This window comes from Suillus fuscotomentosus (assembly GCF_016647785.1).
Source record: "Suillus fuscotomentosus strain FC203 chromosome Unknown F5891scaffold_53, whole genome shotgun sequence".
NCBI lineage: Eukaryota > Fungi > Basidiomycota > Agaricomycetes > Boletales > Suillaceae > Suillus > Suillus fuscotomentosus.
Window position 1 is genome coordinate 170,607 of NW_024539565.1, and position 26,226 is coordinate 196,832.

Below are 26,226 nucleotides of genomic sequence, written 5' to 3' on the forward strand. Positions count from 1 at the left end.
TACCACTGGTGGAGCAGACTCAGGCTAGGCCCCACGCCTTATGACATCAATCAATAAAGTTCAAGTAACCACCCACGTCAAAGTTTTATAAACCAAGATTATCAATGGTGTACGGAAAAAAGAAGGGGTATGCGTGTAGTATACTTGTCACGTTTGTTGTAGATGGGCCTCAACACGAAAAACAAAACAAAAACCGAAACAACCTAGATTGGCGTATATAAGTGAATCAAGCCTATGGAGTGACGTGAGATGATAAGTGAGACCCGCCCGCAGATCAGATGGGAAAAGTCCAAGGGAAATATTAGAAGTTGCCTGGAATATGTGGATGATTTATAGCTTTAATTACCGCTTCACCAGACTGCACCCCCCGCCAACAGCACGCTTTGCGTCCAATCATCCTCGCTAAATTCATCGTCGTCTGGAAAGGAGACATCGAGATGACGATATGGTGCTCGCGAGGTCATTATCGCCGGAGATCTTGGAAGTCCACCGGGTAATACTGGCGTCAACAGGGCCATCGACTCACGAGGCTCCGCAGGCACATTCTTAGCAGTTCCATGCCCAACAGAAGTAGCGATATCCGATTGCTCTTCCTCCTCAATACCTAGCGCAAGTGAGATGGAAGACGAGTCAATTTTTGTGTTCAGCACGGGAGGGAAGCTAAATCTGCCGGTAGATTGAGCTGTCATCATGGACACTGGTGACTCCGAAGTCGACGAATTCCGTGAATATGCTGGGGCGAAGTTGACGGGCGAAGACACGGGTGAAGCAGAGCGTTTGGAAAAGAGTAAGTGAAGCGATGGTTTTTTCATGCGTTTCGCGCGGGAAGCAAAGGAGTTGGATCGAGTGATTTCTGCCTGTTGGACACCAGGGAATGACATAGACGGAGTTGATTTGCGATGCATGACTGTGTGCAGCTGTGCGAATTCTCCGCCAGTAGAAGGAAACTGGAATTGTGGTTGATCAGGTCGAGATGTGGGTAGTGAGATAAGTGTAGGATCGGCGATAACTAGGGTGTGTGGCGAGGTCGAGGTTTGAGGTTCAGTGATGTCATCCAGGAATGGAAGACGCTTGGAGGACCGAATAGGAGATTTCGACGATATAGAAGGGCTGGACAACGACGACGTTGAGGAGGAGAGCGACGGTAGGGAGTAAGGGTTTGGAAGTTGGATGTTAACTGAAGGCGGGGTTATGGGATGCTCGCGCTGCGAGGACTGCGACAACGAAGAACTATCATCTGTATGTGCAAATGATGGTGTGTCAGATGTAGATCCTGCAGCATCCAAACTCTGCCTGGTCGATATTGAAGACTGTGATGAGCTAAGATCAACAGGCGTATTCGCCGGTGCAGTGAGTGGCTCAGCCACGTCATCGGTAGGAACCTCTGGAAGTGCCCGACAGGATTGGGTGTCGTCGTGCGTTGGGCTTATCCTATCATCTTGGTTGTCGAGCTGTTCTTCTTCTAGAACGTCGTGAAGGGACGGGACGCTCTCCCGCGAAGGGCGGATAGGAGCAACCAGATCCTGAACTTCATCCCAGATACCTTGGCTTTCACATAGCGCCTGCAACAGGGACGGATTCATGGTCAAGCTTGGACACAAGACAAGCAACAGATTGTTCAATGGCATCTTCGTGTCTTGACTGCGTTGGGATGTCGCGTTGATCAGCTCTGTGACTGTGAGTAGAAGATCACGGTTTTCTTGTGGCAGGCGGGCAATCAGCGAAGAGAGTGCCTTGCGGAGTAGCTCTGATGGTGGATGCAATCCAGAGAAATTTGGCATAGCCAGAGTTGACAACGAAGGAGGCTTGCGCAATCCAGGGTGAATGTTCCGTGGACTTGGGGTAGGTTCCAACGCATTGTGTGTGAGACGCTCCGATGTCATTGCGGCTTCGAACGAAGTCGACAGAGCATTCGTTAGAATTGGTTCAGGAACTAGGGTACATGTTAGGAGCACGACATGCACGATGCGATCAGCCACGTACGTTCGCGGAGGATAGGCCTTGAAGATGGATGCTACGGCATGAGGGTCGAGATCACCAGGACTGCATTGAGCGATGTCGAAGTCGGCACCTACGAAAACAATAGTAACCAATCCAACTGCATCGAGGCGTAAAGCTTACCAGTATCAAATTCTGATCGTAATTTTGCGACATGAGATGACCTTCCATTAACACTAAAAAGGAAGAATGAGATAAATACCTCCTGATAACAAACGAGATCATACCGGAACAACCCAAGCTCCTGTACACCCCAGGTAAGGAATGTGCTGTGCACACCTGACAACCAACGCGGGCAATTGGCGACTCTCCAGCGCAGCTGAAGGAAGACTTGGAGCACTGCTGAGCGTGCTGTCTGCATCTTGTGTGGCGCTGCTGTCAAACTCCTTGGCACGCAACGCGGTGCGGACAGAGTCAATTGCTGTGTCCCTTACGCATGTCTTCATATCTCGTCCAAAAACAAGTCCGCCAGCAACACCGGCACCTCTAGGACTCAGGCGGACCGGACCACGCAGACGCTTTCCAAGAATAGGGACAGTTGATGCCAAGAGTCCCTCATGGTCCGAAGATGAGCCAGCCGAACTGACACTCCAACTTCCAGAAGATGCGTGAGGTGCGTGTCGGTGCGTCTTCATAGGTGGCTCGTCGATACCAGAAGTAGCCCGTGAGAGGGGCGAGCGATTGTTGTGTGCCCAGCCTGGAGGTGGTGGGTAGCCCGAAGTGGAGGAAGAGGCCTTGCCCCAGACACGACCCATCTTCTCAACCGCACGCCTAGCAAGGCCAGCAGCAGGGGCAAGACCAGTTATGCTGATAGCTGTCTGTCTGAATGATGGTGGCGAATGTGTTCCTGGCGATGCTAGTGGAACGCGTCGGTGGGGTGCAGGAATATCTGGCAAATTGCGCTCTGGGTGCAAAGGAGAAGATGAGCGGCTATCCAATAAACTATCATTCGTGCGTGACGGGACAGGTGATGGCCTTCTTGGGCTAGAAGGCAGGGCTGAAAATTCAACAACTGATCTTCCCTTATCCCCTGATACGGATCTGGGAACAACGGGAATGGTATCCATGCTCATGGAAACGGTCGCTGCAGTACAATCCGGAGCCGTGGTCATCAACGTTAAGGGAGGGCCAAGATTGACAGACTGTGAACGCCTGTCCCGGCTCACTTTTATGGATGACGCTGGTGATCCAGGACCGAAAGGTGACGTAGAGCGTAATGGCGTGTGGAATCCCTTCTCCGTAATCCTCTCACCATCATCATCTTCTTCAGGCATATAATTATCGTGGAACGTACTCAAGCGCTTGCTAACCGGAACGATGGTGTGATTCGACTGCAATGATTCTGCCATTGAGACTGGGCGAGGGCCTCTTGTTCCGAATCCAGGCTTGATTGTGTGATGGCTCAACGTAGAATCGCTCTTTCTCCGGATCTCCTTCATATCCGATTTCTCGAGATCTCTTCTTTCATTCTCCTTGGATGCCACAAATTCTGAAGCTTCATCTGTTCTGCGCATGTAATCCAAAGCTGGCGCAATAGGACTCGTGGTAGTCATTACCGAGACTCGCTGGTCGATGTCTGTGTTCACAGGTGCGAGGCGTGACACGGGATGTGGCGCAGTAATCTTCGGTGGAGGCGGTGGAGGCGCAAGGCTCACCGCAGGTGAGGCAGGGGCCGAGCCTGAATGTTTCTTGCTGAACACATGCGAAGCGAGGGAGAGAGTCAACTGTTTGGCCCCGTATGGGCGGGATGGTGCGCTGCGTGGGGTTCCAGGGTAATCCTCGTCGCCACTCTGGGAGTCTTTCGCTCTGCTGCCACTATGCTGCGATGAGCCAGAAGAGACATTGAGAATCTCGGATTTTTTACGTCGTCCACCAAAGGCACGGGCAAGGCTGAATCCTGTTGACAGACTAGTGCCTGGCAAAGTAGGAGCTGGTGATGACGGTGGTGAAAGTACCGTAGCAACCTGTGGGCGGCTGTTTACCTGACCCATTGGAGGTGCAGAGGGAAACGAGCAAGGTACTGGGTTGGAAATAAGACCACCTGAACGACTCTTGAACGTGGAAGAACAAGATGTAGGGAGTAGCTGATCGGTTGCGATATTGAATTGGCTAGAGGAAGGCCCTGCAGGCAGCAGCGTGGAAGATGCAGTTGATGAAGACAACGAGGACGAAAGTGATGCCAAAGACATGGAGAACGGTTGCTTGATCTGGACAACGTGGTGGTCCTGAGAGCGAGAATGATTTCCAAGCATGATGCTAGTAGGCGACTAGACAGATTCGGACAAACACGATATAGACTCGGGGATAGCCTTTAATATATAATTATGGGTCTGAAACGCAAGGGAAGGAAGTTAGTACAGATCTGTTACAAGTGGAGAAAGAGGCGTAAAGGTACGAAGATAGCAATGCGGTGAGTGTGAGGATGGAAGCAGAAGAAGACAATTACAAAAGATAATGATAGCATAACACGTACCGTGCGTATTTAAAGTAGCATGAACAGCAATGATAGGATCAACAGTGATCCTAAGGGCTAGACGGTTTGAACAAAGATATTCGTTTAACCGGTTCAGTTAAAACTTTAGCTCGACAGATTGTTGCCTAGATAGTCCAAACGGGTCAGCCAGGACCGCACACCGGAACGCTGCTGGTTACAGCGCTTGACTGCGCTCTAGATGATGGTGGTCAAGAAACAAAGAGGCAGATTACCGCCCGTCGTCGCCGTGTGCTTTCCCTGCTAATCGCCTTGAGGCAACCGTAATGATTCAAAATGAGGCAGTCTAAATTTGCATAACACAGCCACACACATATACAAGTTCCGGGGACCGGTGCCAATATCAATCCGGATTTCTCCGTAGACCATTCCGCGTACGGTTCCGTCTCAAGTCACACTACCATTCTATGCTACATACACCATACTATATACATACTACGAGGGAAAATATGTATATAAAAAACAATTATGTATAGTGTGTCCAGGTGATGTGTCGTTTATCTAGATCTAGTGTAGATAGATCTTTATGGCGTGACCAATAGTTCCTTCACCAACTCATAGGTGAAGAATGACGTGGCGATACTAGGTGCAACTTTGACTGCTCAAATATTTCAGTCTATGAAAGTCATGTGGACAATGATTCATGCTCACGCAGATTTGGCCATAGTCCACGATACAATCCTCGGAGTCCTTCCGTGCGAATGATAGAACGTAATGCATCAAACGCACCATTGTAATGATATCCCAGCCCTCCATCGGCCATTCCAGTCACTTGCATCTTCCGTCTCAGCACGTCGAATGGGTATGTTAGAGTTTGTGATATGGATCCTGCAGTAACGGATCAGAAACCCCCTGGAATAGTGAGTGTAGTGCGAACGTACCAGCTATCGCTCCGCATGCCAACTTCCTCACAATGTTATTTTTTCCAGGAGGTGTTACGACGCCACGCAACGCCTCGTATGTTGCAAAGTTGATGCCTACATATGGTGCAACTCCAACCGCAGTAGTAACTAGGCCCCGATAAAGACCGGGAACTCCACCCTCTTCTCGCATCACTTTCAATGTCATCCCGACCATGGTTAGCTCAGCTCTCTTTGATACCATTTGGTTTAATGAGCTGGAAGAAGTATGATATGCAGACGCTAGCGCCTGCTTCACCCCGGATGTTGCCATAACTGAGGAGCTCGGCAGTGCTTGTTTAGCCTGCAAAGGTATGCTAGCTGTTGCGATCGACAATCTTGACCGTACAAGATCTAGTGGGTATGTCGCGCCTGCGGAATATATGAGATAATGATAAAGTAAAATGAGTAATCGCTGCGCACAAACAGACGTGATCCCCGCTAGCGCACCACTAGCCAGCCGTTTGGGGGTATCGAGTTCCTTTGTCCCATAGGCCGTAAACCACTGAGAAAAATTAATGAGAGGGCTTCAAGGAGCCGATAAATGACCCACACCTTCTTCAATTGTTCGTACGTAGTGAACTGTACGGCGCTGTAAGGCACGATTCGGAGGCAGTTAATCCCATTCCCTCTCATAAAGCCTCTAAAGCCTTCCTCCTTCCACATCCTGACAAGACTCCGCCAGACTCCCTTATACTGACCATCTGACGTTTGCGGTTGCACTTGTCTGGTAGCGCAAAAAGAGTTTGTAAGATCGAGCGGTGCCCGGAGAAAAGAATGCAGCGGTGATCCGAACAGACGGAGATTGAATCACCATGCAGGGACTCACTGGATGATTTTGAGCCTTTCTAAAGGACTAACGACCGTGCGTGAAGCAGCCCCGGCAGCTCCACCTGCGACAAAGTATGATGCTATCTCTGGCATCCAGAACCTTTGCTTTTGTCCGTTCACAGCTGCCATACTGTGGGAGATTTTCGGCTGTGAAGATTGTGACGACTGTGTGGATGTCATGAGAGCTTGCGCAAAAAGTGCATGAAGAGAGTGATTAAGGGTTGTATATGATAGGAACGTGAAAGGGAACGGGTGAAGCAAAACACAGGGCTCAGCCTGTGGTGCTATGTATACGGACAAGTACTTGGTGTGTGTGCAAATGAACGTTCGTCTTGATCGGTGTGGCGAACAGAAGCATCACGTGATTCAAATTTGGAGCACAAGGTTGGCACAAGGCCTGAACTTTCTTGTTCAACGTTTGGAAGTTTGAACAGCTAACGGAATGGAAACAAAACAAAATTCTACAAAGCGACCGTATTTACAAGACATAATGAACTATCCAACTCTGGGCTTCTTTCTGGCAGAACCTCCCTGACCACCTGAGAAGCTTCCAACGGCTCCCCCACTAACGCTACCGAAACTAGCAGTACTACCTGGTTTGGATTGTTGGGAAAGATTTACCTGAGACTGCTGTGATAGGTGCTGCCCTTGAGCCTGGCCATGCCCCGGAGCTACTTGCGACAGTGTCTGTGCCTGTGTGGGTGCAGGTATGCCCATCATAGATGGTGCCTCATCTTGAGTGATTCGCCGTTGAGGCGGCAGATGGTGAGCGGAAACAGGAAAAAACACGCTACATTATTGTGAGCGACAACGAGGAGCTACATGAAAACAGGCTGCATGTGACGTACTTTCTTGTCGGCCGAAGATCTTCTTGAAACCATTTGTGTGCAAGCGCTTCTTTGGCCGTTAAGCGCTTATCCGGATCGTACGCGAAGAGCTGGCGAATGAGATCATAGCCTTGCTGCGAACGGATGCGTGTTTGGCACCACTCAGCGAGGCGATTTGGGTACCTGTAATAATTTCGGTCCAAGGCCATTCCGGATGCAAGGGAAACAATTCACGTGTCAAGGCGTTTCATATTCTGATACTCCGGCATGTCTTTGAGGCCTGACCAATCCTTTTCTAAAAGAAGTGAGAAAAACGCACTGGTAAATATGCCGCCTCTTACCAGCTGGTGTTCCAAGAACCTCGAAAATCTTGAGTAGCTGATCGCGCTGAAAAGGGACATTTTTCTTAGAATCTAATTTTGCCTCCTCGCCCTTGAATATCGGCCGGAGACTCGCCAACTCAGCGAAGACGCATCCGACAGCCCAACAATCTACTGCCTTGTTGTAATGTTTTGCACCTAATAGGAGTTCGGGAGCTCGGTACCAGATAGTGACAACAACTTTGTCACCCGCAAAGAGCGGCTGAAGCGGTTGGTATATTAATCGTGCAAGTCCCAGATCTCCTATTTTCACCACACCAGATGCAGTGATAAGGATATTGGCAGGCTTAAGGTCCCTGTGAAGGATATGTGCAGAGTGAAGGTATACCAGGCCATTGAGAAGCTGATAGATCAGGGACTTGAGAACTTGTGATGCGATCTGTATCCGAAGGGTTTGCGAATAGTGATGTATTACTTGCTGCGCCAAAGCGTGGTCAAAGAAACAACTCAAAATATTAGACAGACGGGACGTACAAGAAAATCATGTTCAGCATATTCGAAAACCATGTATATCGACTTGTCTTCTAGGATAACCTCCTTGAGAGCAACAACATTCTCATGAGAGATTTCTCGATTCAGCTAGATGAGTAACTGACCGCTGAAGCCTTCTGATGCAGAACAAAATGAACAAGCTTACTGCGATTTCTCGAATAGCGCTCTGACTGATACCAGTATATGTGACAACATCTCCTTCTTTGTCTGGTTTAAACTTTTTAATCGCATGGATCTGCCCGTCCGGCTCCAGGCTCTGCGCCTTGTACACGCGACCATACGTTCCTGAAGATATGAAACCAAGGATGGTGTACTTGGACGTGACAGCCTGGTGTAGGCGGTCGCGTTTATGACGATAGAAGCGCATTGGATCAGATTGGAGGAGCGTGTGCGACCATTCTTCATGCATTGTGAACTGATTTATAGCTGAAAATTGTGCTCAAGTGATAATGGCTTCATCAAGACGTAGTGGATCATATATAGCTCACGCTGTCATCGTATACGTAGATCCATCGGAATTCGGATTCATTCTCTCTTCATCACATCCGTTCTCAAAGACTCGTCATATCTCGTGTTGACCTCGAAGTTATACGAAAACGTGATGCGTGAAGCCGCCGCCGCCGGGTCCTGGCACAGTAATGGCTCTCCACCTCAGGTCCGTGAGACAGCTGGAGCAACTCGTCCCTATGAGCCAATTCGCGTACCAAGCGACGAGTCTTGTGGTCCATCTTCCTACCGTCCTTCTGTACTTGCTAGCGAACGCGTCCTTCTCTGGACCACCCCTCACGGCGTCACTTTTCAAAATCAGCTAGAACAACTTTATCCAGAGTCCTATGTAGTCAAATTATTCTTTGTCATGGCAGAATCCCTTGACGAACGCACCCGCAATGACTACGGTGCAGGCCTACTACATTTTAATCAATTCTGTGATCGTCTCTCCATATCGGAACAAGACCGCATGCCTGCCTCTGAGGTCCTTCTTTCCATCTTCATTGCAGATGCTGCCGGTTCTATCTCCAGTAGCACCGCGAACAATTGGCTTGCTGGCCTTCGCTTCTGGCATGTCATTAACGGCGCTCAGTGGCACGGTGAACGCTCAGAATGTCTTCGTCACGTCCAGCGTGGTCTTCGCCTTCTCGCCCCGCCAAACTTGAATCTCCAGCATCCTCCGATCACTCTCGAGTCGCTCATTCAGTTACACCAAGGCCTTGACTACTCTAATACCTTCGATACGGTAGTCCTAGCCATAGCTTGTCTCATTTTCTGGTGTGGTTGTCGGTACGACTTTCACTGTTTTTCTTTCACCCCCATCTGACTTGAAATACAACCAGTCTAGAGGAACTGGTCATTCCCACTTTTGATTCCTTTGATATGACCAAGCACGTAACCCGCTCTATCTTGCCCATTGTCACTCAAGAGTCAAACAATGTACGTCACTCGACCTTCCGCATACCATGGACCAAAACCACCGGTAATAACGGCGCCGACATCAATGTTACCTCCCGAGACCATCTTACATGTCCTCATGCAGCCCTCTTTCGTCACCTCGAGGCCAATCCCAACATTCCATTTCACGCTCCTCTCTTCTCCTTCCAGACCCCCACCGGTGCCTGGACTTCCATGACTGAACAGTGGTTCCTGAAGCGCTGCAACCAATTCTGGGGCCCCTGATAGGAATCGGCGGAGCCAGAGTTTCTCATAGACTCGGGGTGTGTTACCTCAGACGTAGTCACCACTAAAGACACTTTCTTAACCTATCAACGCCGCATCGCAGCCCTTAATGATCGATCCTGCTTTCTCGTATATCACTGCTCTCGTTCGCATACATTCAGTCATACAATACATACAACGTCATCGTATTTTGCTTCCCACTGCCGTATCACGCACTTCCCATTCACACATTTTGCACGAGAATCACCGTTTTCCGTCATCGTTGTCATGTATCAGTAGCATACCACATGGTAGAATGTCACAATTTGACCAGGCCTGGCGTTGCGTCGGCGAGGGTTACTTGAAGAGGAACTGATGCCGCTCGGGCCGCCGTACTCTCATTGAAGGTCTATGATCTAATTCCATTTCTGCACACTCGACTGCAACACGAAAGGCTAAGAGGGTGTGATTCAAGCGCAGTATATCCTACTCTAGCCTATCCTATGCTGTCAATCTTGACCCTCAAATGACTGAACCAATATATAGGTAGCATATAACAATTGATATCTTTCTACATGAAGTGAGTCTGCAATCAAGAAGATCCAGGACTTGCAGACATCACACGCACCGGGTCCGATACGAAAATAAGTTGCGTAAGACTGTAATCTAGTAGTGATCGTGAATAAGTAAGAATTGCGCAGCTACTGTCTAGATCTCGGGTATAAAAATTACGATTGACGTAGTCAGCGTGAAAGCATGCGGTGCATGTATTGGTAAACACTAAAAAGGCCTGGGTAAATCACCTGGTAGCTTGAATGTAATCAGGAGGGGGTGGGTTGTCCCTGATGGTTGCAGAAGCACTTTGCATTGATGCGCGTCGCTGCACTGGCGTAGATTTTGAGATGCCCATTGAATCGTCGGGCACTGGCAGCTGAAATATATTTTGCCGAGTACCTGGAGCTTCGGGTAGAGGGCGGCGTGAACTTCCCAACTACGAGAAGAGTTGAATGAAGTTGTTCGTGAAAGTGGAGACAAAATATGGCTCCTACCTCGTCAACCGGATATTGTGTTGTCGAGCTTACTACGACTTCGTCTACCGTGGGCATGCTAGAGCTAGGGATATGTAATCTATTTGCAGTACGAGGCGAACTCTGAGAATCGTATTCTGCCTGTTGATATGACTGCCATGAAGTGCCTCGGACCAAAGTATCTTGGTGGAGAAGACTAGCATTACTTCTTGTCTCCACTGAGGAAGAAGCACCCATATTAGCATTTCCCGGGGGATGTTGGGGCGTACGAATCTGATACAAGTCCTGCGACGCTGCCTGTGCTGATTTCCATCGCCGATAAAAGAAGAACGCAGCTGCCGATGCACAGAGAGCCACACCGAGAGCTACGACAATACCTGCAATAGCCCCGGAGCCTAAACTTCTGCCTCACGTATAAGTTATTGAGGTCGCTGAAAGTAATTTATCTCACGTTGAAGTTGAAACCGCATTGATGCTGCATACATCTAGTGGTCAACTGATTTGTGTGGGAAAAGTTGATTGACGTACGTACCTTGAAGTTCCTGACGAACCGCCGGAACTGGATGGACTTCCTGACGGACTGGAGCTTGAACTAGAGGAATTGGAACTTCCATTAATTAGCATCATGATGTGTGGGAATGTGCGAAATCAGCGCATAACCATACTCACCTTGATGTAAGCAGTGCATAGTCTATATTGAGTGTCTGTCCGTTTGTTTCAGGAAGGTTGACGAGGGTCACCTTGTGCTGACCAGAGCCAAGATTGTCTGCATGATAAAGCATCACTTCATAGAAAGTCAAATATGCGGTGGCATTGTACTGGGTGGGCTGTTGAGAGTCGAGAGAGACAGTATACAAACCGTTGCCAGGGCCCACAGTGCCAAATATACTGACAGATTCGGCTTGATAAGTTGCATGTTAGCTGGGAATTACAAATGTGTTCGTTGCTACGTGACATGCCCTTGAATTATCGATCAGAACAACATGGATAACATTTGGTTCAGCACTCACTGTGAATGTCAAGGTCACACTGGCATCACTAACACTTGTGGAGCTAAATGACGTTATTGAAAACCTCCACAACAGCGTGAGAGACACTCACTGCCCAGTCCCATTATTGAACAGGTTCACACTGGTGGGGTTCGTATTCCACGCTGGCTGCTGATACTCAAATCTGGCGTCCGCGTCATCGACCATCTCTGTTACTAGCTGGATCCCGCTAAATTCAGTCTGCCAGACCACCTTTGATGAGCAACAACAATGAGCCGTTGAACTGGTCAAAGGTTAGACACACTCTACCATGTCGATATCAACGTAGAGGTTCCCAGTGGCAGTGTTTGTAATCGATACCGTATGTGACCCTTGTGTCAAGCCACTCTGGTTGAAGAGCACTTGTTGAAATAGATTGACATTTGATTGGCCAGTGTTTCCCGCAAAACTTGCGCCGTCAACCATCACGGTGTATGTACCATGATTCGACCTTTTAGCACCATATATCCAGAAGGCCGTGCCGTTGAAGGAGAATGTGGCGACGCTTGATGTTACGTTCGATGTCTGGAAGGTCCCGCGGAAGTATCTGAGAATAGTTGTTATTCATCAATCGCAAAGCAAATGATATAAAACACATACTGGTCTGCTAAAGGGTCATCCCCAGAGTTCCCCGGAGCCCAGGTAGAATCATAGTGTATCAAAGGAGATTTATCGTCGACGAGAAATGAAACCGACGACATCTTAGGCAAGTAAGTGCAAGGGGGAAAAAGAGGTCGAAGCTCATCCAGTGGTCCTGTTGTGCGGTTCAGCGGCTTTTTTGCTACCTTGGGACAACAAAATCATTTACTTTATACTGGCGGTGATCGGTTAATCTTTGGTAATACCTACAACCGAACATCTGCACAGGTTAGCCTATCCGCACGGTTTTGTCAATGGAAGTTGATATTCAGCGCTCTGGTTCCTATAGCATTGAACAGGTACTACAGCGACTGATCAAAGATGATCAGATTAGAGGCATATGTGTGCAACTGAAGCTGCAGTGCCTGGACGGCTGTGTTGCTTCATCTTGGTATGGAACTCCCAAAGCGCTAGGAAACACATATCAAAATACAAGGGTCACTTTGAGTGTAGAGAGTGTGGGGTCAAATGTGGGAAGCAGGATGACTGTCTGCTGACTACATGTAATACTTCAGGCACTACAAAGACAGCCACAATTTACGTAACTCAAACTTCGGATTGTAGTCGGATGTAATATTGCAAGTAGAATTGCAACTAGTTAGTGCATACTTGACGAGAAAGATTCTTATGACCATAATCCTTGCAAGGCGAGCTAGACCAGAAGAAACGAAGGAAGTAGTATGTGCCACACTGTTCGCCAATCAGGGCTCAGGTTGAAAGCGCTTAGCGCTTAACTGAGTGTCACGTATTCACAATTCGATCGATTGATACAAAGTATAAAGATCCGAGTCACTGATATCGCGACAAGCTTTCCAACGAAAAAAGCAAGAACTGGGACTGTCATTTCATGTGAAGGTAAGGTGCACATACATCAAAAACATATACCATAGGCGATGCATGCAACTGTGGTCAGGCTCGAGACGCAATCTAGGAAACCTTCAGTACCTGTGTTCACAGAAACTACTCTCAAGAAGGAGGAGCTCCGCGCGCCTCGTGATATCCTGGGCATTTTATATCAGAAATTGATGCAAGTAACACCATAGATTACTCACCACCCCTGTCTCCACGTCCGCGCCCGCGTCCCCTGCCACGTCCACGATTTTCGTCGCTTCGCCAGTCGCCATCAAACCGGCCACCCCGCTCAGGCCGCTCACCACGCTCGACCCGTTCACCACGCTCGACCCGTTCACCACGCTCGACCCGCTCAGGTCGCTCACCACGCTCGACCCTTTCACCGCGCTCGCCACGTTCACCACGGTAACCTGGGAAAAATGGAGTAAGTGGAAATCATGAATAAAATGATCAAGACAGACCACCGCGCTCGCCGCCTCTGTAACTGCCACGGAAGTTCCCTCGATCGCCACCGCGAAATTCACCCCGCCCACGGTAGCGCCCACCGCGTCCCTCCCCACGGAAACCTCTGCCACGTCCACGACCTCGTGGCTGTGTGAAGCCATCATTCTCAGGCTCCGGGGCAGTGGCAGCGACAACTTCGATGCCATTCGTAGGTGCAGGTACGGGTTCAGCAACAGGAGTGGCTGATCCTGAAGGAGCAAAACTCGCTTGTAGATTTGCGATCGATGGCAGACCACCTTCCTCGTCCGCCTCGGCCCAATCAATTGGTTGCGCGGGTGTGCCCTGCGGAGTCAATGATCATTATGATCTGAAGCATACTGTATCTTTGGGTGAATGTCTAACTTACATCGTCTTTCACAAATGAAGGTGTGGGTTCTTCGTGCTCGAGAACGCCATTCTGCGTCAGCTCTATCTCGGATTTCTCAACCCACTCAGCGGTATTCTCAAAGTCAGCGGTCTCAAGCTCGCTCGCTTGCATGAAATGGAAGCTACCAGTGCCACTCAGAATGCTGGTGGTGGGAATACCAGCAATAGGTTGAGATTCAGTGTGCGAGTTACTTGAAGGCTCGGAGGCAGCTTCCGTTGCTGCATCAGGCTCTGCCGGTAAGGGTGTTGGTTCACGAGGAGGATTGAGGAATGACTGCGCAATATCCAGTAGCCTTGCATCTATCAGACTGTCAGTTCAATCCTGGATTATTGAGTCCGAGGAATGCTCTTACAAGAAACACCATTGCAGTCGCCTTGTCCGAAGAGAAGAGCGGACAAGACTATTTGCTTGAGTTCAGACTCCTCAGTGATGAGGGTCGAGCAAACAGAAAATATTGCTTCTCCTTCAGCCTCGTTAAAATCAAGAGCAACGGGAAGAGGCTGGCGATTTGAGAGACATGTATGCAGACGGATTAGAGACAGTATAGCAGAGGTTTTGCCAGCTAACGATGCCTAGAAGAACTCAGCTACAAAGCTCATCAATCACAATCAATTCCCTACCTCGGCAGCAGCAACAGAGTCGGCGACTCTGACAGCCTCTGCAGCTTCAGCCTCTGCACGTCTGGTTGCCGTTTCACGTGCAAGGTCAGCTTCGTGGGACTGGTACATAAAAAGATTTATTATTTTTGTCGATGAGTAAATGATGGTATCGTTCGAACCTCAATCAGTTTTTTGACATCTTCTAGTTCTTTGTGAACGGCCTCCAACAAAGGAAGGGTCTTCAGAGTTCGCTTTTGATCATCGTTTAGTTTTTCGTGCTCCATTGCTGCATAACTCGCTACGCGGGACTGGAAGACATGTCAGCTACCTGGTGCCGAAGCTAGAATGCACGATGATAGTTTCACGTACCATCTTCTTGTTCATAGCTTTTAAGCGCTTTTGGAGAAGTTCTACAACCGGACTAGATTTGGGGGTGAAATCGTCGAAGGTCGGAGCTTCAGAAGGTGCAACAAGTTCTGGAGCGACTGTACCCTCCTTCACATCCGCCTCTTCTGGTGCCCGGTCAACGAGAGCAGCAGAAGTAGCATCGGGAATGATGACAGAGCCCTCGGCAGGCGAGTCTGCAGTTTTTGGCTTGTGTGATCGACGTTTTTTCTTTTGAGTTTTCGCCTGTGACGTAGGAGGGAGAGCACCGGGAACAACACGGACATTTGGAGCATCGGCCATATTGAAAAGTAGATAGTAGGAGATGGGCTAGTGGAAGAGCAAGAGTAAGGGCAGACAACTGAATTGTGCTTGAACAAGTCACAAGAGTAAGTCAAGGGCAAGCTGAAAATTCAGATTCTCACGGTTGATGTACATCGATCTGCTCTTCGCCATCAAACACGCTGCCAGATAGTAAGCCATATCATCGCCATGAATGCGGCAGATTTCAGCACTAATAGGCACTCCGCGAACGTGCAAATGGCCATGCACATGGCAAGCAAACATACGGATCTTTGCTTCAACGATGGAAATATAGTCTTGCTCGCGGGCATGTCCTATTTCTTAGTTCATCAAGGGCTCCTAGCACGGCATTCCGAGGTTCTGGATGAACTCATGCGCTCCATGGACAACACTCCGACACTTGAAGACCGCCCAGTCCTTACCTTACCAGATTCATCTACAGATGTAGCGCACTTCTTGAAAGCGATGTATGATGGAATGTTAGAACACGCGTCTTTCTCTCTCCGTGCTAGCTGACGTACAACAGATCATTCTTGACTTATAATTCAGAGGGATTTCCAACACTTTCAGGCCTCCTCCGCATGTTGACCAAGTACAAAGTGCACCATCTCCGGAACGATGTCTTACGCGGACTCTCCAACTACTGGCCTACCACCCTTACCCAATGGGACACGCGTGAGGCCTCTGTGACCGGACAAGATGGTACCTATACACCACGCGATTCTCTGCCGCACCCCATGTTAGCCGAGTTGACTAATTGCCTGCTTAGTGTTGACCACTTTTTGAATCAGAGAAATCATTAACCTCGCTCGTGAAATCGATTACCTACCACTTCTGCCATCTGCGATGTACGACCTAACCCGTTCCACTCCAAGTGAAGCTGCGATTGGTTTTGTATCACCCTTCACCGGCGTAAACGTCAGATTAGAATACGCCGATCTTCTGACCGTTCTCAAAGGTCGCGAACAAGCTTCTCGTTTTTTCTCAACGTTCATCGTCAACAACCTGGAAGGAAGGCAACCTTCTCAATGGTGTCTACGTCGCAAGGACGGCCACCCTATCAATAAGAGGACCTGTCAGATTGCGTTCGAGGCCATCACGTTCGAACTTCTGCGAGACATCAATGGTATAATCAGTAATCGGACCTCGGACCCACTGTACGCGATGGCCGAAGCAGAGCAAATGCAGATCCGCGACGACCTGTTGAACAGCGAGGTTTCTCCCATGAAAACGTGCGAACACTGTCGGGTGGAGTTTGGAGCGGTAGTTGATGCAGCAAAAGAAGACTTCTGGAAAAAGCTACCCAAGTGGTTCGATATAGACGTCTCCCCCTGGGGTTAATGTTGATTCTTGTCTGGTCAATCTGTTTCTTATTCGTTTTGTACTCTGGTCCAATGAAATCATTGAAATGTCCTTTCCATCAAATATTGGTTCTTGACTGGGCACGTGATCGATGGATTCATGATTTAGTGAGCATGTGATCTACTTGTGATCTACGCGTCACAACCTGTCACGACTTGCCACCTTGATTCTTGAATGCTCTTCTGAGTCTTCAAAGCTTCATTCATGGCTTCAATTCTCGATTCCAACACGGTTCTACAGCATCCAGCTACTGAGGAGACTCACGATGAACATACCTCTGAGTTACATAATGAGCAAGTCTCTGAGGGTGATAGCGACTGTGACGTATCCGATGGTCTGACACATGGATATCAAAATGCAGAGTCAGGTTCGGAGGAGTCGGTCGAAGGCAACAAGGAGGATCCTTTGCGGTACGTCTGATATAAGTGCCCCATTATTTACTGATAGGCCCGGTAAGTTTCGAGGCAATACAAAAAATCGAACGACTAGCGTTGTCGTTTCTTGAACAACTTGCTGGTTCACTACCAAACCAACGAGCTGATATAACGTCTATCGGAATTTCTCAGATACCTATCAACTCAAGATCAAAATACCCCAAAATCGAGCTTCAGTTAGCCGACCGTCATAAAACATCCGAATGGTAATGTCTTTACTCCGGGTCAAAGTCCGCTGTTGCAGTCCCTGATGTGCCAGTGTTTTTAGTATCAGAGTTATACGATACCCCCTTAAACGAAAAGGAGCGAGTATAAAGCCATTCGGTTGGTCTCGTAGTCGTTTCATGATGGCTTCATTTTCACTAATGACCGTTTGCACACAGCGCAGATTTTACGTGTCATGGACTTCGCTCACCAAGCCCTAGTTGACAATGTACCATTAACAAAGCGGTATCCGTCTTTATGAAGCTTGAGAAGGAACTAAGAAGAAGCTAACCGTGTTCCTAGTGACATGTACTACAAGGATGTCCCCCTCTTCAAAGCTCAGGGAACTGTTGATCGAGTGCGTTATCTGGGCACGGAGTGTCGCCGTTTATATTCACTGATGTCAGCTCGTCGATGATCTTGCCTGTGACATTGGACCTAGAACGGGCCGACCTCAAAATTGTAACCTCTTTGTCACCTTATCACAGATATAATTCCTTCAACGTCGTTCTAGCGCGCTGCATCGAAGGGCCTTATATGCGGCACTGGGCTGACAATTCACCTTCTCGAAGGCAAAGTGATTTCTATTAACGACTTAGAGGTGGATACATGTTCCAGAAAGACAAGTCCAGATTTTGAATGTGGTTGTCAGGGAACTTTGATACCTACGGGTGAAGCCATAGAGCGATTTGAGCTGAAAGAGGATATTTCATGGGTCCTTGTGGTCGAAAAAGAGGTATTTCCTGGAGGCCAGTTCCTTATAGGAGATGTTGATCTGGTTCTCATTCTAGGCTGTCTTTCAAACGCTGTGTCGTTTTCAGTTTGCAAGCCACCAGTCGCTTCCCGGTCCTGGGCTCATAATCACTGTGACTAAGTGGTATGATACTAGCTGCGTTGCTGCTTATATGCTTCCTCCAGGGTAAGGGATATCCTGACGTGGCCACCCGACAACTCGTGAAAACCTTGTCAGACAACCTTCCAGCGCAGTGAGTCAAAGCTGCAGCGTTTCCACGTGCTCATCATCATATTCAATAGCATTCCGATCGTTGCACTTGTCGATGGCGATGCGTATGGACTCGACATTCTATCGGTGTACAAGTACGGCAGTCACAGCCTACGACATGAGAACGAAAAACTCGCAGCAAAACGAATCGAATGGCTTGGCATCTGGGCATCCGAAATTGCAGAGTAGATACTGATGACTTTCTACCCCCATATTTCGCTGAAGTGGCTCACTCTCATAGCCTCGAAATTGATTTGGACACACTGATCCCGATCACACTGCATGATGAGAAAAAGGTAAGATGAACTTTATTGCTTCACCATGATTTCAATTCTGTCATTATCCTCCGTAGGCGCTCGCAGTACTCAGCCGTGCCACTGATGTTGTGCCCACGAAATGGAGGCAGGTGTAAGTTTCATACCGCAACTCGATACTGAATGTGCCCACAGAAAAGAGCTTACGCGGATGCTCCACATCCGAAGGAAGGCCGAAATCGAGATTCTGTCGGGTTCCTCAAGTCAAAAGTCTAACTCCCTTATACATTACTTGGCTCATAAAGTCTGCCACTTCATCGAGATGTCTGCCTGACGGTAATTCGAATGCCAGGCATACTCACAGCTCTTTGGCACAATAGTCTTTGAAAACACTCCAGAGTTTATGGGCACGGTGTTACAACGCAGCGTAACTGTCGTGAGTGTGCCAAACGTGTAGAAAATAGAACGACATACATACGAGAGTACTTGTATCATGCAATCAAGGCTCATTACCACCAGAAGATCAGTAAAACTGAAAATAGGTATATAGGAGTCTAAGACAAATAATGAGAGAGCTGAGTTATCGCAGTATAGTTCGTGGTTACTCAAGTGGCGGAGGGTCCTACAGTCCTTCCTAGGCTCCAAGACATTAATCGTGCTCGAGCTCGAGCCGCTTCCGATGCTAAGCCAAAGCTGTGTGGAGCGATAAGAACGGGGGCTCCCGGGAGTTGCTCGAGCCACCGACTAGCGCACTAAATATTTTCATCGTTGCAACACTCGCAAGAACTGAAGCATCATAAGGATTTGCAGGTACGAGAGATGCGTGCGCAACGGTGGGTACAGATGCTAAGCGCTGAGGATGGGTAGGCACACCTTTCTTAGCTATTGGTCGAGAGTACACAGATGACTGACTCAGACTTTTGATTAATATTGTTTGTATGCCAGCCTTCAGCAGAGTGTGAGGGAATCAGCAAGGTGAAACAATAAGAATATTAACAACTAAAATATTAATATAATATGAATGGAGCGGGCCTTGCCTTGAGGAATAACAATGCCTAGTAGAAACAAGGACTGCCAGCAGTTGGACGCTGCAGCCTCGAGGTTTGACGAGACAGACCCGAGGGTCTTCAAACTCCAGATTCCATGTATTTATTGCAGCATTCCAAGAAATAGTCTAAAATGCGAGAAAAAAAAGTGAATTATTGCAAGGTAGGTTGTGATGTCCACTAGAATATTATTCTGGCGGAAAGTCCTACTATTCTTGAGCATCAAGACTGTGTTCAACTTTGAGTTGCTCGAGCTACCGACTAGTAACGTAAAAAAATGCCCGTCAATGCGGCAATTGCAGGGACCCGAGCGCCATAGGGTCTAGAATGTGTTCGTGAAAAGCCTGTGGACGCATCCGACGCAGAGCGGGTGGGCGCTGAGAATGTGTTGGCAAGTATTTGTTATCCATGACAGGGGCTCCTCGCAGATACAGGGTATAAATTTCGATACAAGAATCATCGTTCATCAAGGAGGCAGCCCTTGGGATGCTCAGAAGGGGCGGAGAGTGCGAGATATCAGGTGGATACGGATGCGCAGTGTCCAATCGAGGTGAACTCGGAGGTGGAGGCAAAACTCCTCTTGAGAGAGAGGAAATGGAATTGTGAGGGCAATATTGACTAACTTCCGATGAAGAAATGGTAGGTTCATCCATGATTCGATCCCAAGGGCGAGAAGACCTTTTCCTGAAATAACAAACTACCAGTGCGGATAATATCAAAGAAAACACTGCTATTAAGTTAGTATTTTGTAGAGGAAGACTCGGACGACGACGTCTTACTTATTCCACATGATAAACTAGCCCGCGCCCCAGTGCTAAGCCCATGGCCGGCAGTTGAAGTCACGCCATGTACACTGTGCTGCCCCAAGCTTGAGGAACTGGTACCACTAGTAGTACTTGCATAACTTAAGCTGGAGCTGGTGGACATGTCTGTATTGGCAATTGTAGAGACAGAGCTGGACTGGGTAATCGAGGTGGAACTGGAATGAGTAGTGATTGTGAAGGTGGAGGTGGAGGTGGGGTGGGGGTGGGGATGAAATCGGAGAAGGAGAAGAAGCTGGAATCGAGGAAAAAGCTGGAGCTGGAGTGAGTAGTGAATGTGATGCTGGTGCTGAACTGATTGATAGAAGTGGAGGTACTGGTAGTATGATGTGTGGTTGCAATGCTAGATATGTCGTCGTCATCGTCGTCGTCATCGTCGTCATCGCTCCCGCTCCCGTTATCGCGGGCGGGCATGAATCTAATGAATTTGAGATGACGCCGATCTTATATTTTTACACGAACTCACACTGGCTCTCGCAGGTGTGAACTGTTGGCTGCAGCCGCGACGGACTGCAAGGCGAGAACAAAAGCCAAGACTGGAAGCAAGCGGGACATGCCCGGTGGCCTTGCAAAAGGCGGAGAGCGCCGAACGTGGCGGGCAAAGGAAGCGGTTTGAAAAGCATGGTCATATGCATGGTACCGAGTATTGTGGTCGGCATTGACGTGAAGTGATGTTCTTCTAGAATCGGTCCGCACGAAGCTGGGGAATAGCGTATGTAAGTAGCTCGAAGAATGATAAAGATCTAAGGTGGAGATTACCTGATTCTGATCCACACGCGCTCGGAGAAGCTGAACTGATGGAACGGTAATACGCGATTTAAAACATTTTTGACATCAGAATGAGGATATTCGTCACTGGAAGCCTATGTAATCAAACCACGTCAACGGCCGTAGCGATAAGAGTTGACTTATGCCATAATAATACTGTAGAGTTCAAGTACGCACCCGGTGACTTGCTTGTGTTCGGTAGAGTTCCGAGTTACGGCTGAATTTGTTTGGGGACGAACGTTACATCATGTGATCTATAACGAGAGACGCCAGCCTTCAAGCTTCAAGCTTCAGCAGAGCAGGAGTTGACCAGCAACGTGGAACTACCGGAGAATAGAAACTACAAAGGACTAGAACTCGTGGTTCCTTTGAGCACCTCTTAGGAACGAGTTACATAGCTGCCGAGGCCTCGATCGATTATCAACGAGCTTTACAAATCTGTCCTGTCAATGTCCAAGGTTTTACATAAATATTTATCAGAGTATGTGAAGGAAATAATTCAAAGTGAGGAAGAATTGGATCATCGCAATGTATAGTGCATGACGCACACTCAAGAAGGATATTGTGGTGGAGGCTCCTGCAGCTCTTGAGCCTGGTCAATACTCCGGTTCTTGTATTCGAGTTCGAGTTCCTTCTGATGTCGAGCCATATCTGCATGAAGCGCCGAAAGCTGGCGTTCAGACTGGGAGTTGCGTGAAGTACCGACCGCTGGCAAATCAAAGCTGGCCATCACTGCAGCACTCGCGGAGGCATTATGGGGTATTGAATGTGCTCGAGAATAGTATGATGCAGGGCGAGCGGGTGCTGAGAATGGGTCGTGAGGATTTGGGAGATCAGGCACATCTTGCGTAGCTATTCGCTGAGGGCCTGTCGCCCGCGACAACGTGCTGTGGCGGTTCTGAGCAGATACAGGGTATGAATTCTGATGGGACCCTAAAGTAGCGGCACTCGAGATATGAGTTGAAGCCGGATACTCAGTATCCAACCGAGTTGAAGATGGAAGTAGAGGGTTTCTCCCTCGGGATGCAACAGATTGAGGGGGAAGGTATCGCCTGGCTTCCTTCGTCACAAAGGCAGGCTCGTCATCGGCTTGCTCCCGAGCTCTCTGGTATCGTCCCTTCAAATTGTAGAACAACAGTACGGATAATATCAAGAAAAACACTGGAATCGAGTCAACATTTATGAGGGAAAGGGTTGTAAAACGTCAGTTTACCTATCCCAACTGCTAGCCCAGCTCCCGCTCCAGTGCTAAGCCCTTTCTGGGACGAGTTTGAGGAACTTGTGTTAGTCGTGTTTACGTAACTTGAGCTAGAGCTGCTTGTAGTGCTGCTAGTAAATATGGAACTGGACGGAGTGGCGATCACAACTGGTGGTCCACCAGTAGGTGTGGGGCCTGGTGGTGGTGTCAATGGACTCAACGACAATGTCATCGTTATCGATTAGTAGCCTGAGAGAGGCTCGAACCTGGAACTTCTTCGATGGAGGCATCTCGTTACCTCAATTATATGTGAGCACACCGAGTCATACCCGAGCCATGCCCGAGGCCTACGTATGCGTAGCCCAGTGCCCACCACAGGAAGTTCCCGTTTCATCAAACTGTGGAGATGGCAACTTATTTGTGGCATTCCATATTTGAAATTGAAGATATCGGCCTATCAAGATTCACAGATTGACTTCGACTTCAAGCTGGAAGAATCAGCCGAACCAATTAGATTTTGAATATTGTAGATTTGTGGAACCGCTTGAATGCTTCCTTGAACTTCAGCTGCGCAGGAGGGTATTGGCATTTGGCAAGGTAAGATAACCGGAAGGACGTAAACTACGATCAGTTGAGCATACATGCTGTGGAAGGGGAGCTGATGGATTTCAGTAGAAACAAATGTGGAAAGACAATCATATACTAGGGAGAGGCACTGAAGCAAGTAAGGTAGCGCAATAAGTAAATCGACGGTTATTGAATATTGAATTCCCCGAAGACCGATAAACTTCAGTGAAGCCGCCTCCGATGAATGATCTAACTCTTTAAGTAGGGACAAGCGAATACCTAGTATGAGGAACGAAATTAAGTAGCGGCGGAGGCCTCAATCGATGATCGACAAACGTTACAAATCCATGTGCTGTTCAAAGTCCAGGCTTTGAACATTTTATCAGGATACGTGAAGGAGTAGTTTCAAAGTGGGGTACAGCTGGATATATATCGCGCGTGGCAGACATTCAAAAAGAATATTTTGGCGGAGGGTGGTGTGGTTCTTGGGCCTCATCAAGATTCCATTTCCTCTGTTCGAGTCCGTTCTGATATCGAGGTATTTCTGCATGAGACGCCAGTAGCTGGCGCCCAGGCTGAGAGTTGCTTGAACTACCGGCCGCTTGGCACACTTGAAGTGGCCATCATTGTAGCATTTGCCGAGGTTTCATAGGGTATTGAATATATTGGAGAATAGTACGATGAAGGACGAGCGGGTGCTGAGGATGGGTATTGGGAATTTGGATGTGGATGTGGAGGGTTTCCCCCTTCCGATGCCGAAAAAGCAGGTTTATAATCAGCTTTCTCCCGAATCCTCTGATATAGTCTCTTCAAGTAGTAAAACAGAACTATGGATAATAATAAGAAGAACACTAAATTTGAGCAAGAAAAAAGTCAACATTTTGGAGGGAAACGCTCGTAAAATGACAGTCTACCTATCCCAAATCCTAGTCCAACTCGCGCTCCAGTGCTGAGCACTTCGGTTTTCTTGGACGAGCTTGAGGAACTTGTGACAGTCGTGTTTGAATAACTGGAGCTGGAGCTGGACTGGGTAGAGGTGGTCCTAGAACTGGTATGAGTGGTGGCCAGGCGAACTAGTACTGGCGAAGTATGTGTAGGTTCAGATTTTTCTGTCATCGTTCCAAGGTTAACGTTCAACGAAGACTCGAGCGTACGATGCTTTACGAGGGAAGGACTGAAAGACAATCAACAGATATCGAGGGTTGACATCATGCCCTAGCGGGCCGCCAGCCCGAGCCACCGAGTCCCACTCGAGAAGCGACGCCACTACCGTTCGCATAGAACTTTCCTTTTATGGTCTACGTACACTCGAATTGGCCTTATCGAGACTGACGTTGGCTTGGGAGAAGTGGCCGAACTAGACTTTCACTACAGATCTGGGAAAAAAGGTTGGACCGCTTGAATTCTATATGAGAGATTCCAGCTTCAGTATCATAGGAAGGGATGAACAACAGCAAGGTATAACTCGAAGGGTATAAACAACGATCAGCAAACAACAAGTACCTATAGAAACAAGTTGTAATGAAACCTCAAGCTTTACTGCTACTGTTCGAAATTCAGTCCATACACAAGTATCTATGACAGCAGTTAAAAATAGTGGGAAACTGTTCAATCATCGCATTACAGTCCATGATTCATAGTCAGGAAGAATATTGCGGCGGAGGGTCCTGTACTTCTTGAGCATCAAGACTCCGCTTCCTGTGGTCGAGTTCAAGTTGCTTCTGATGTAGGGTCATATCTGTGTGAAGCGCGGAAAGCCGGCGCTCGGGCTGGACGTTGCTCGAACTACTGGCCACAGGTGTAGCAAAAGTGCCCATCATCGCAGCACTAGCGGGAATCAAACTACCATGGGGTATCGAATGTGTTGGAGAAGAAGCCGTGGATGTGTATGACGCAGAGCGGGCGGGTGCTGAGAATGGGTCGTAGGGGTTTGGGAGAATAGGCGCATTCTGAGTAGCTATTTGCTGAGAATCTGATGCCTGCGATGATATGCTGTAGCGGTTCCAAGTAGATGTGAGGTGTGAACTTAGATGCGAATTCTCGCTCAGTAAGGGAGCGGCGCCTGAGATTGCTGACAAGGACGAAGAGTGCGAGATATCAGGTGAATTGAGATATGCGGTATCCAGTTGAGGTGGAGGTGGAAGGTCTCTCTCTCTCGATGCCACAGAGTCGGGGGGACGGTATTGACCCACTTCCGAGGACAGAAGGGCAGCTTCATAACCGACGCTCTCCCGAGCCCTACGAGATCGCTTCCTTAAGTAACACACTAGCATTGCGCAGAATATTAAGAGAAACACTGGAAACACTGAGTCAATATTTTCGGGAAAGGCTCAGATAATGCCAGCTCACTTATCCCAAATGCTAGACCAGTGCGTGTTCCAGTGCTAAGTCCTTGACTAGTAGTTGAAGACCCATTGTTCTGGGATGGGCTAGAGAAACTGGTATAACTCGAACTGAAGCTGGTTAGCGTGCCTGAGGTAGTAGCTGTGGAGCTCGACTGAGATGTAGATGTGGTGATCGTACTGGTGGAAGTCGTACTGGAGGTGGTCGTACTGGAGGAGGTCGTACTGGAAGTGGTCGTACTAGTAGAAGTCGTACTGGAGGTGGTTGTACTAGTCGTAGTGTGCGATGTAGTGGATGTACCATCATCATCATCGTCATTGTTATCACCACTGTCTGGTTCATCGCGAGGAGACATAAGTCTGGTTCGAGGATGAGAAGAAAATCCGCTGGTAGTATCACATAAACTCACACTGGTTCTCGCAGGTATACAGCGTGGCCCGCAACCTCAAAAGACTGCAAAGCGAGAACGAAGGCCAAGGCTGGAAGCGAGTGAGACATGCCTATGGCCAGATTGTCTGTGATATTCTGCCAGGGCAAGGAAAAGACGGGCAGCAACAAATATGATGGAATATAACGTCAGAAAAGCTTGCCCATGGGTGCCGAGTACTGTGCGCAGCATTAGCATGGAATGCAGTCGGAAGCCTAATGCCGCTCAAACACCACTCCATCATGATGCCAGTCACAGTTTCCCCCCAGATGCACTTCGAACAGGTAGTGCTCGCAAGCTGAGGTCCGAGTGGGAATCAGAGGAATTGATTGCAGCTGCTTCTTGACTGCTACGCTGCCAGATTATACATGCTGCTGCTAAGCCGAAGAATACTATAGCTACATGTATGTAAGCTGACAAATTTGGGACGCGAAATCTAAGGTTAGCACAACGCGAATAAAGTCACATGACTTACGCGTCCAAGCGCGTCGCGTTGAAATGAGTGATCAGCGGAGCTTGAAATTTGG

General features: G+C 48.4%; 12 protein-coding genes across 12 annotated transcripts; 3 read left to right on the plus strand and 9 right to left on the minus strand.

Moving 5' to 3' along the window:
• Window positions 1-54: 54 nt before the first annotated feature.
• Window positions 55-4,494, minus strand: F5891DRAFT_1052687 (uncharacterized protein). The gene is made up of 5 exons (XM_041362544.1): window positions 4,067-4,494; window positions 3,840-4,039; window positions 2,251-3,818; window positions 2,122-2,174; window positions 55-2,071 (listed from the first exon to the last, which is right to left on the minus strand). Exons 1-5 carry the CDS (start codon window positions 4,248-4,250, stop codon window positions 351-353), a joined length of 3,726 nt encoding a protein of 1,241 aa, XP_041222254.1. The 5' UTR covers window positions 4,251-4,494; the 3' UTR covers window positions 55-350.
• A 375-nt stretch (window positions 4,495-4,869) lies between these two features.
• F5891DRAFT_1052691 (mitochondrial carrier domain-containing protein) lies at window positions 4,870-6,594 on the minus strand. Its single transcript, XM_041362545.1, has 6 exons — window positions 6,218-6,594; window positions 5,944-6,115; window positions 5,812-5,893; window positions 5,371-5,760; window positions 5,141-5,317; window positions 4,870-5,087 (listed from the first exon to the last, which is right to left on the minus strand). The coding sequence occupies exons 1-6, from the start codon at window positions 6,397-6,399 to the stop codon at window positions 5,014-5,016; spliced, it is 1,077 nt and encodes a 358-aa protein (XP_041222255.1). The 5' UTR covers window positions 6,400-6,594; the 3' UTR covers window positions 4,870-5,013.
• A 50-nt stretch (window positions 6,595-6,644) lies between these two features.
• F5891DRAFT_1052697 (kinase-like protein) lies at window positions 6,645-8,457 on the minus strand. Its single transcript, XM_041362546.1, has 6 exons — window positions 8,064-8,457; window positions 7,901-8,005; window positions 7,388-7,844; window positions 7,281-7,341; window positions 7,068-7,229; window positions 6,645-7,009 (listed from the first exon to the last, which is right to left on the minus strand). The coding sequence occupies exons 1-6, from the start codon at window positions 8,325-8,327 to the stop codon at window positions 6,715-6,717; spliced, it is 1,344 nt and encodes a 447-aa protein (XP_041222256.1). The 5' UTR covers window positions 8,328-8,457; the 3' UTR covers window positions 6,645-6,714.
• F5891DRAFT_582427 (DNA breaking-rejoining enzyme) lies at window positions 8,421-9,990 on the plus strand. The gene is made up of 2 exons (XM_041372360.1): window positions 8,421-9,196; window positions 9,250-9,990. Exons 1-2 carry the CDS (start codon window positions 8,520-8,522, stop codon window positions 9,587-9,589), a joined length of 1,017 nt encoding a protein of 338 aa, XP_041222257.1. The 5' UTR covers window positions 8,421-8,519; the 3' UTR covers window positions 9,590-9,990.
• Window positions 9,991-10,973: 983 nt separating this feature from the next.
• On the minus strand, window positions 10,974-12,454 carry F5891DRAFT_1052718 (uncharacterized protein). The gene is made up of 7 exons (XM_041362547.1): window positions 12,225-12,454; window positions 11,895-12,171; window positions 11,698-11,837; window positions 11,608-11,649; window positions 11,266-11,499; window positions 11,129-11,203; window positions 10,974-11,071 (listed from the first exon to the last, which is right to left on the minus strand). The coding sequence occupies exons 1-7, from the start codon at window positions 12,323-12,325 to the stop codon at window positions 11,044-11,046; spliced, it is 897 nt and encodes a 298-aa protein (XP_041222258.1). The 5' UTR covers window positions 12,326-12,454; the 3' UTR covers window positions 10,974-11,043.
• A 522-nt stretch (window positions 12,455-12,976) lies between these two features.
• On the minus strand, window positions 12,977-15,380 carry F5891DRAFT_1052738 (uncharacterized protein). Its single transcript, XM_041362548.1, has 8 exons — window positions 14,955-15,380; window positions 14,765-14,893; window positions 14,607-14,705; window positions 14,339-14,558; window positions 13,966-14,285; window positions 13,577-13,901; window positions 13,316-13,525; window positions 12,977-13,264 (listed from the first exon to the last, which is right to left on the minus strand). Exons 1-8 carry the CDS (start codon window positions 15,270-15,272, stop codon window positions 13,230-13,232), a joined length of 1,656 nt encoding a protein of 551 aa, XP_041222259.1. The 5' UTR covers window positions 15,273-15,380; the 3' UTR covers window positions 12,977-13,229.
• A 20-nt stretch (window positions 15,381-15,400) lies between these two features.
• On the plus strand, window positions 15,401-16,656 carry F5891DRAFT_1052740 (uncharacterized protein). Its single transcript, XM_041362549.1, has 3 exons — window positions 15,401-15,751; window positions 15,799-16,011; window positions 16,064-16,656. The coding sequence occupies exons 1-3, from the start codon at window positions 15,462-15,464 to the stop codon at window positions 16,611-16,613; spliced, it is 1,053 nt and encodes a 350-aa protein (XP_041222260.1). The 5' UTR covers window positions 15,401-15,461; the 3' UTR covers window positions 16,614-16,656.
• A 129-nt stretch (window positions 16,657-16,785) lies between these two features.
• On the plus strand, window positions 16,786-19,045 carry F5891DRAFT_1052750 (Spo11/DNA topoisomerase VI subunit A). The gene is made up of 14 exons (XM_041362550.1): window positions 16,786-17,044; window positions 17,092-17,274; window positions 17,337-17,392; window positions 17,452-17,518; window positions 17,576-17,630; window positions 17,680-17,745; window positions 17,787-17,873; window positions 17,925-18,008; window positions 18,064-18,138; window positions 18,191-18,258; window positions 18,308-18,460; window positions 18,517-18,571; window positions 18,628-18,677; window positions 18,725-19,045. Exons 1-14 carry the CDS (start codon window positions 16,839-16,841, stop codon window positions 18,861-18,863), a joined length of 1,344 nt encoding a protein of 447 aa, XP_041222261.1. The 5' UTR covers window positions 16,786-16,838; the 3' UTR covers window positions 18,864-19,045.
• A 586-nt stretch (window positions 19,046-19,631) lies between these two features.
• Window positions 19,632-20,863, minus strand: F5891DRAFT_582786 (uncharacterized protein). Its single transcript, XM_041372361.1, has 3 exons — window position 20,863; window positions 20,355-20,814; window positions 19,632-20,302 (listed from the first exon to the last, which is right to left on the minus strand). The coding sequence occupies exons 2-3, from the start codon at window positions 20,500-20,502 to the stop codon at window positions 19,860-19,862; spliced, it is 591 nt and encodes a 196-aa protein (XP_041222262.1). The 5' UTR covers window positions 20,503-20,814; window position 20,863; the 3' UTR covers window positions 19,632-19,859.
• An 851-nt stretch (window positions 20,864-21,714) lies between these two features.
• F5891DRAFT_1192792 (uncharacterized protein) lies at window positions 21,715-22,594 on the minus strand (the record flags this gene model as incomplete). Its single annotated transcript, XM_041367650.1, has 2 exons — window positions 21,715-22,325; window positions 22,378-22,594. 2 exons carry the CDS (start codon window positions 22,592-22,594, stop codon window positions 21,715-21,717), a joined length of 828 nt encoding a protein of 275 aa, XP_041222263.1.
• A 668-nt stretch (window positions 22,595-23,262) lies between these two features.
• Window positions 23,263-24,161, minus strand: F5891DRAFT_582807 (uncharacterized protein). Its single transcript, XM_041372362.1, has 2 exons — window positions 23,844-24,161; window positions 23,263-23,780 (listed from the first exon to the last, which is right to left on the minus strand). Exons 1-2 carry the CDS (start codon window positions 24,043-24,045, stop codon window positions 23,521-23,523), a joined length of 462 nt encoding a protein of 153 aa, XP_041222264.1. The 5' UTR covers window positions 24,046-24,161; the 3' UTR covers window positions 23,263-23,520.
• Window positions 24,162-24,488: 327 nt separating this feature from the next.
• F5891DRAFT_582812 (uncharacterized protein) lies at window positions 24,489-26,087 on the minus strand. Its single transcript, XM_041372363.1, has 3 exons — window positions 25,684-26,087; window positions 25,279-25,631; window positions 24,489-25,225 (listed from the first exon to the last, which is right to left on the minus strand). Exons 2-3 carry the CDS (start codon window positions 25,625-25,627, stop codon window positions 24,570-24,572), a joined length of 1,005 nt encoding a protein of 334 aa, XP_041222265.1. The 5' UTR covers window positions 25,628-25,631; window positions 25,684-26,087; the 3' UTR covers window positions 24,489-24,569.
• Between the last annotated feature and the right edge of the window lie 139 nt (window positions 26,088-26,226).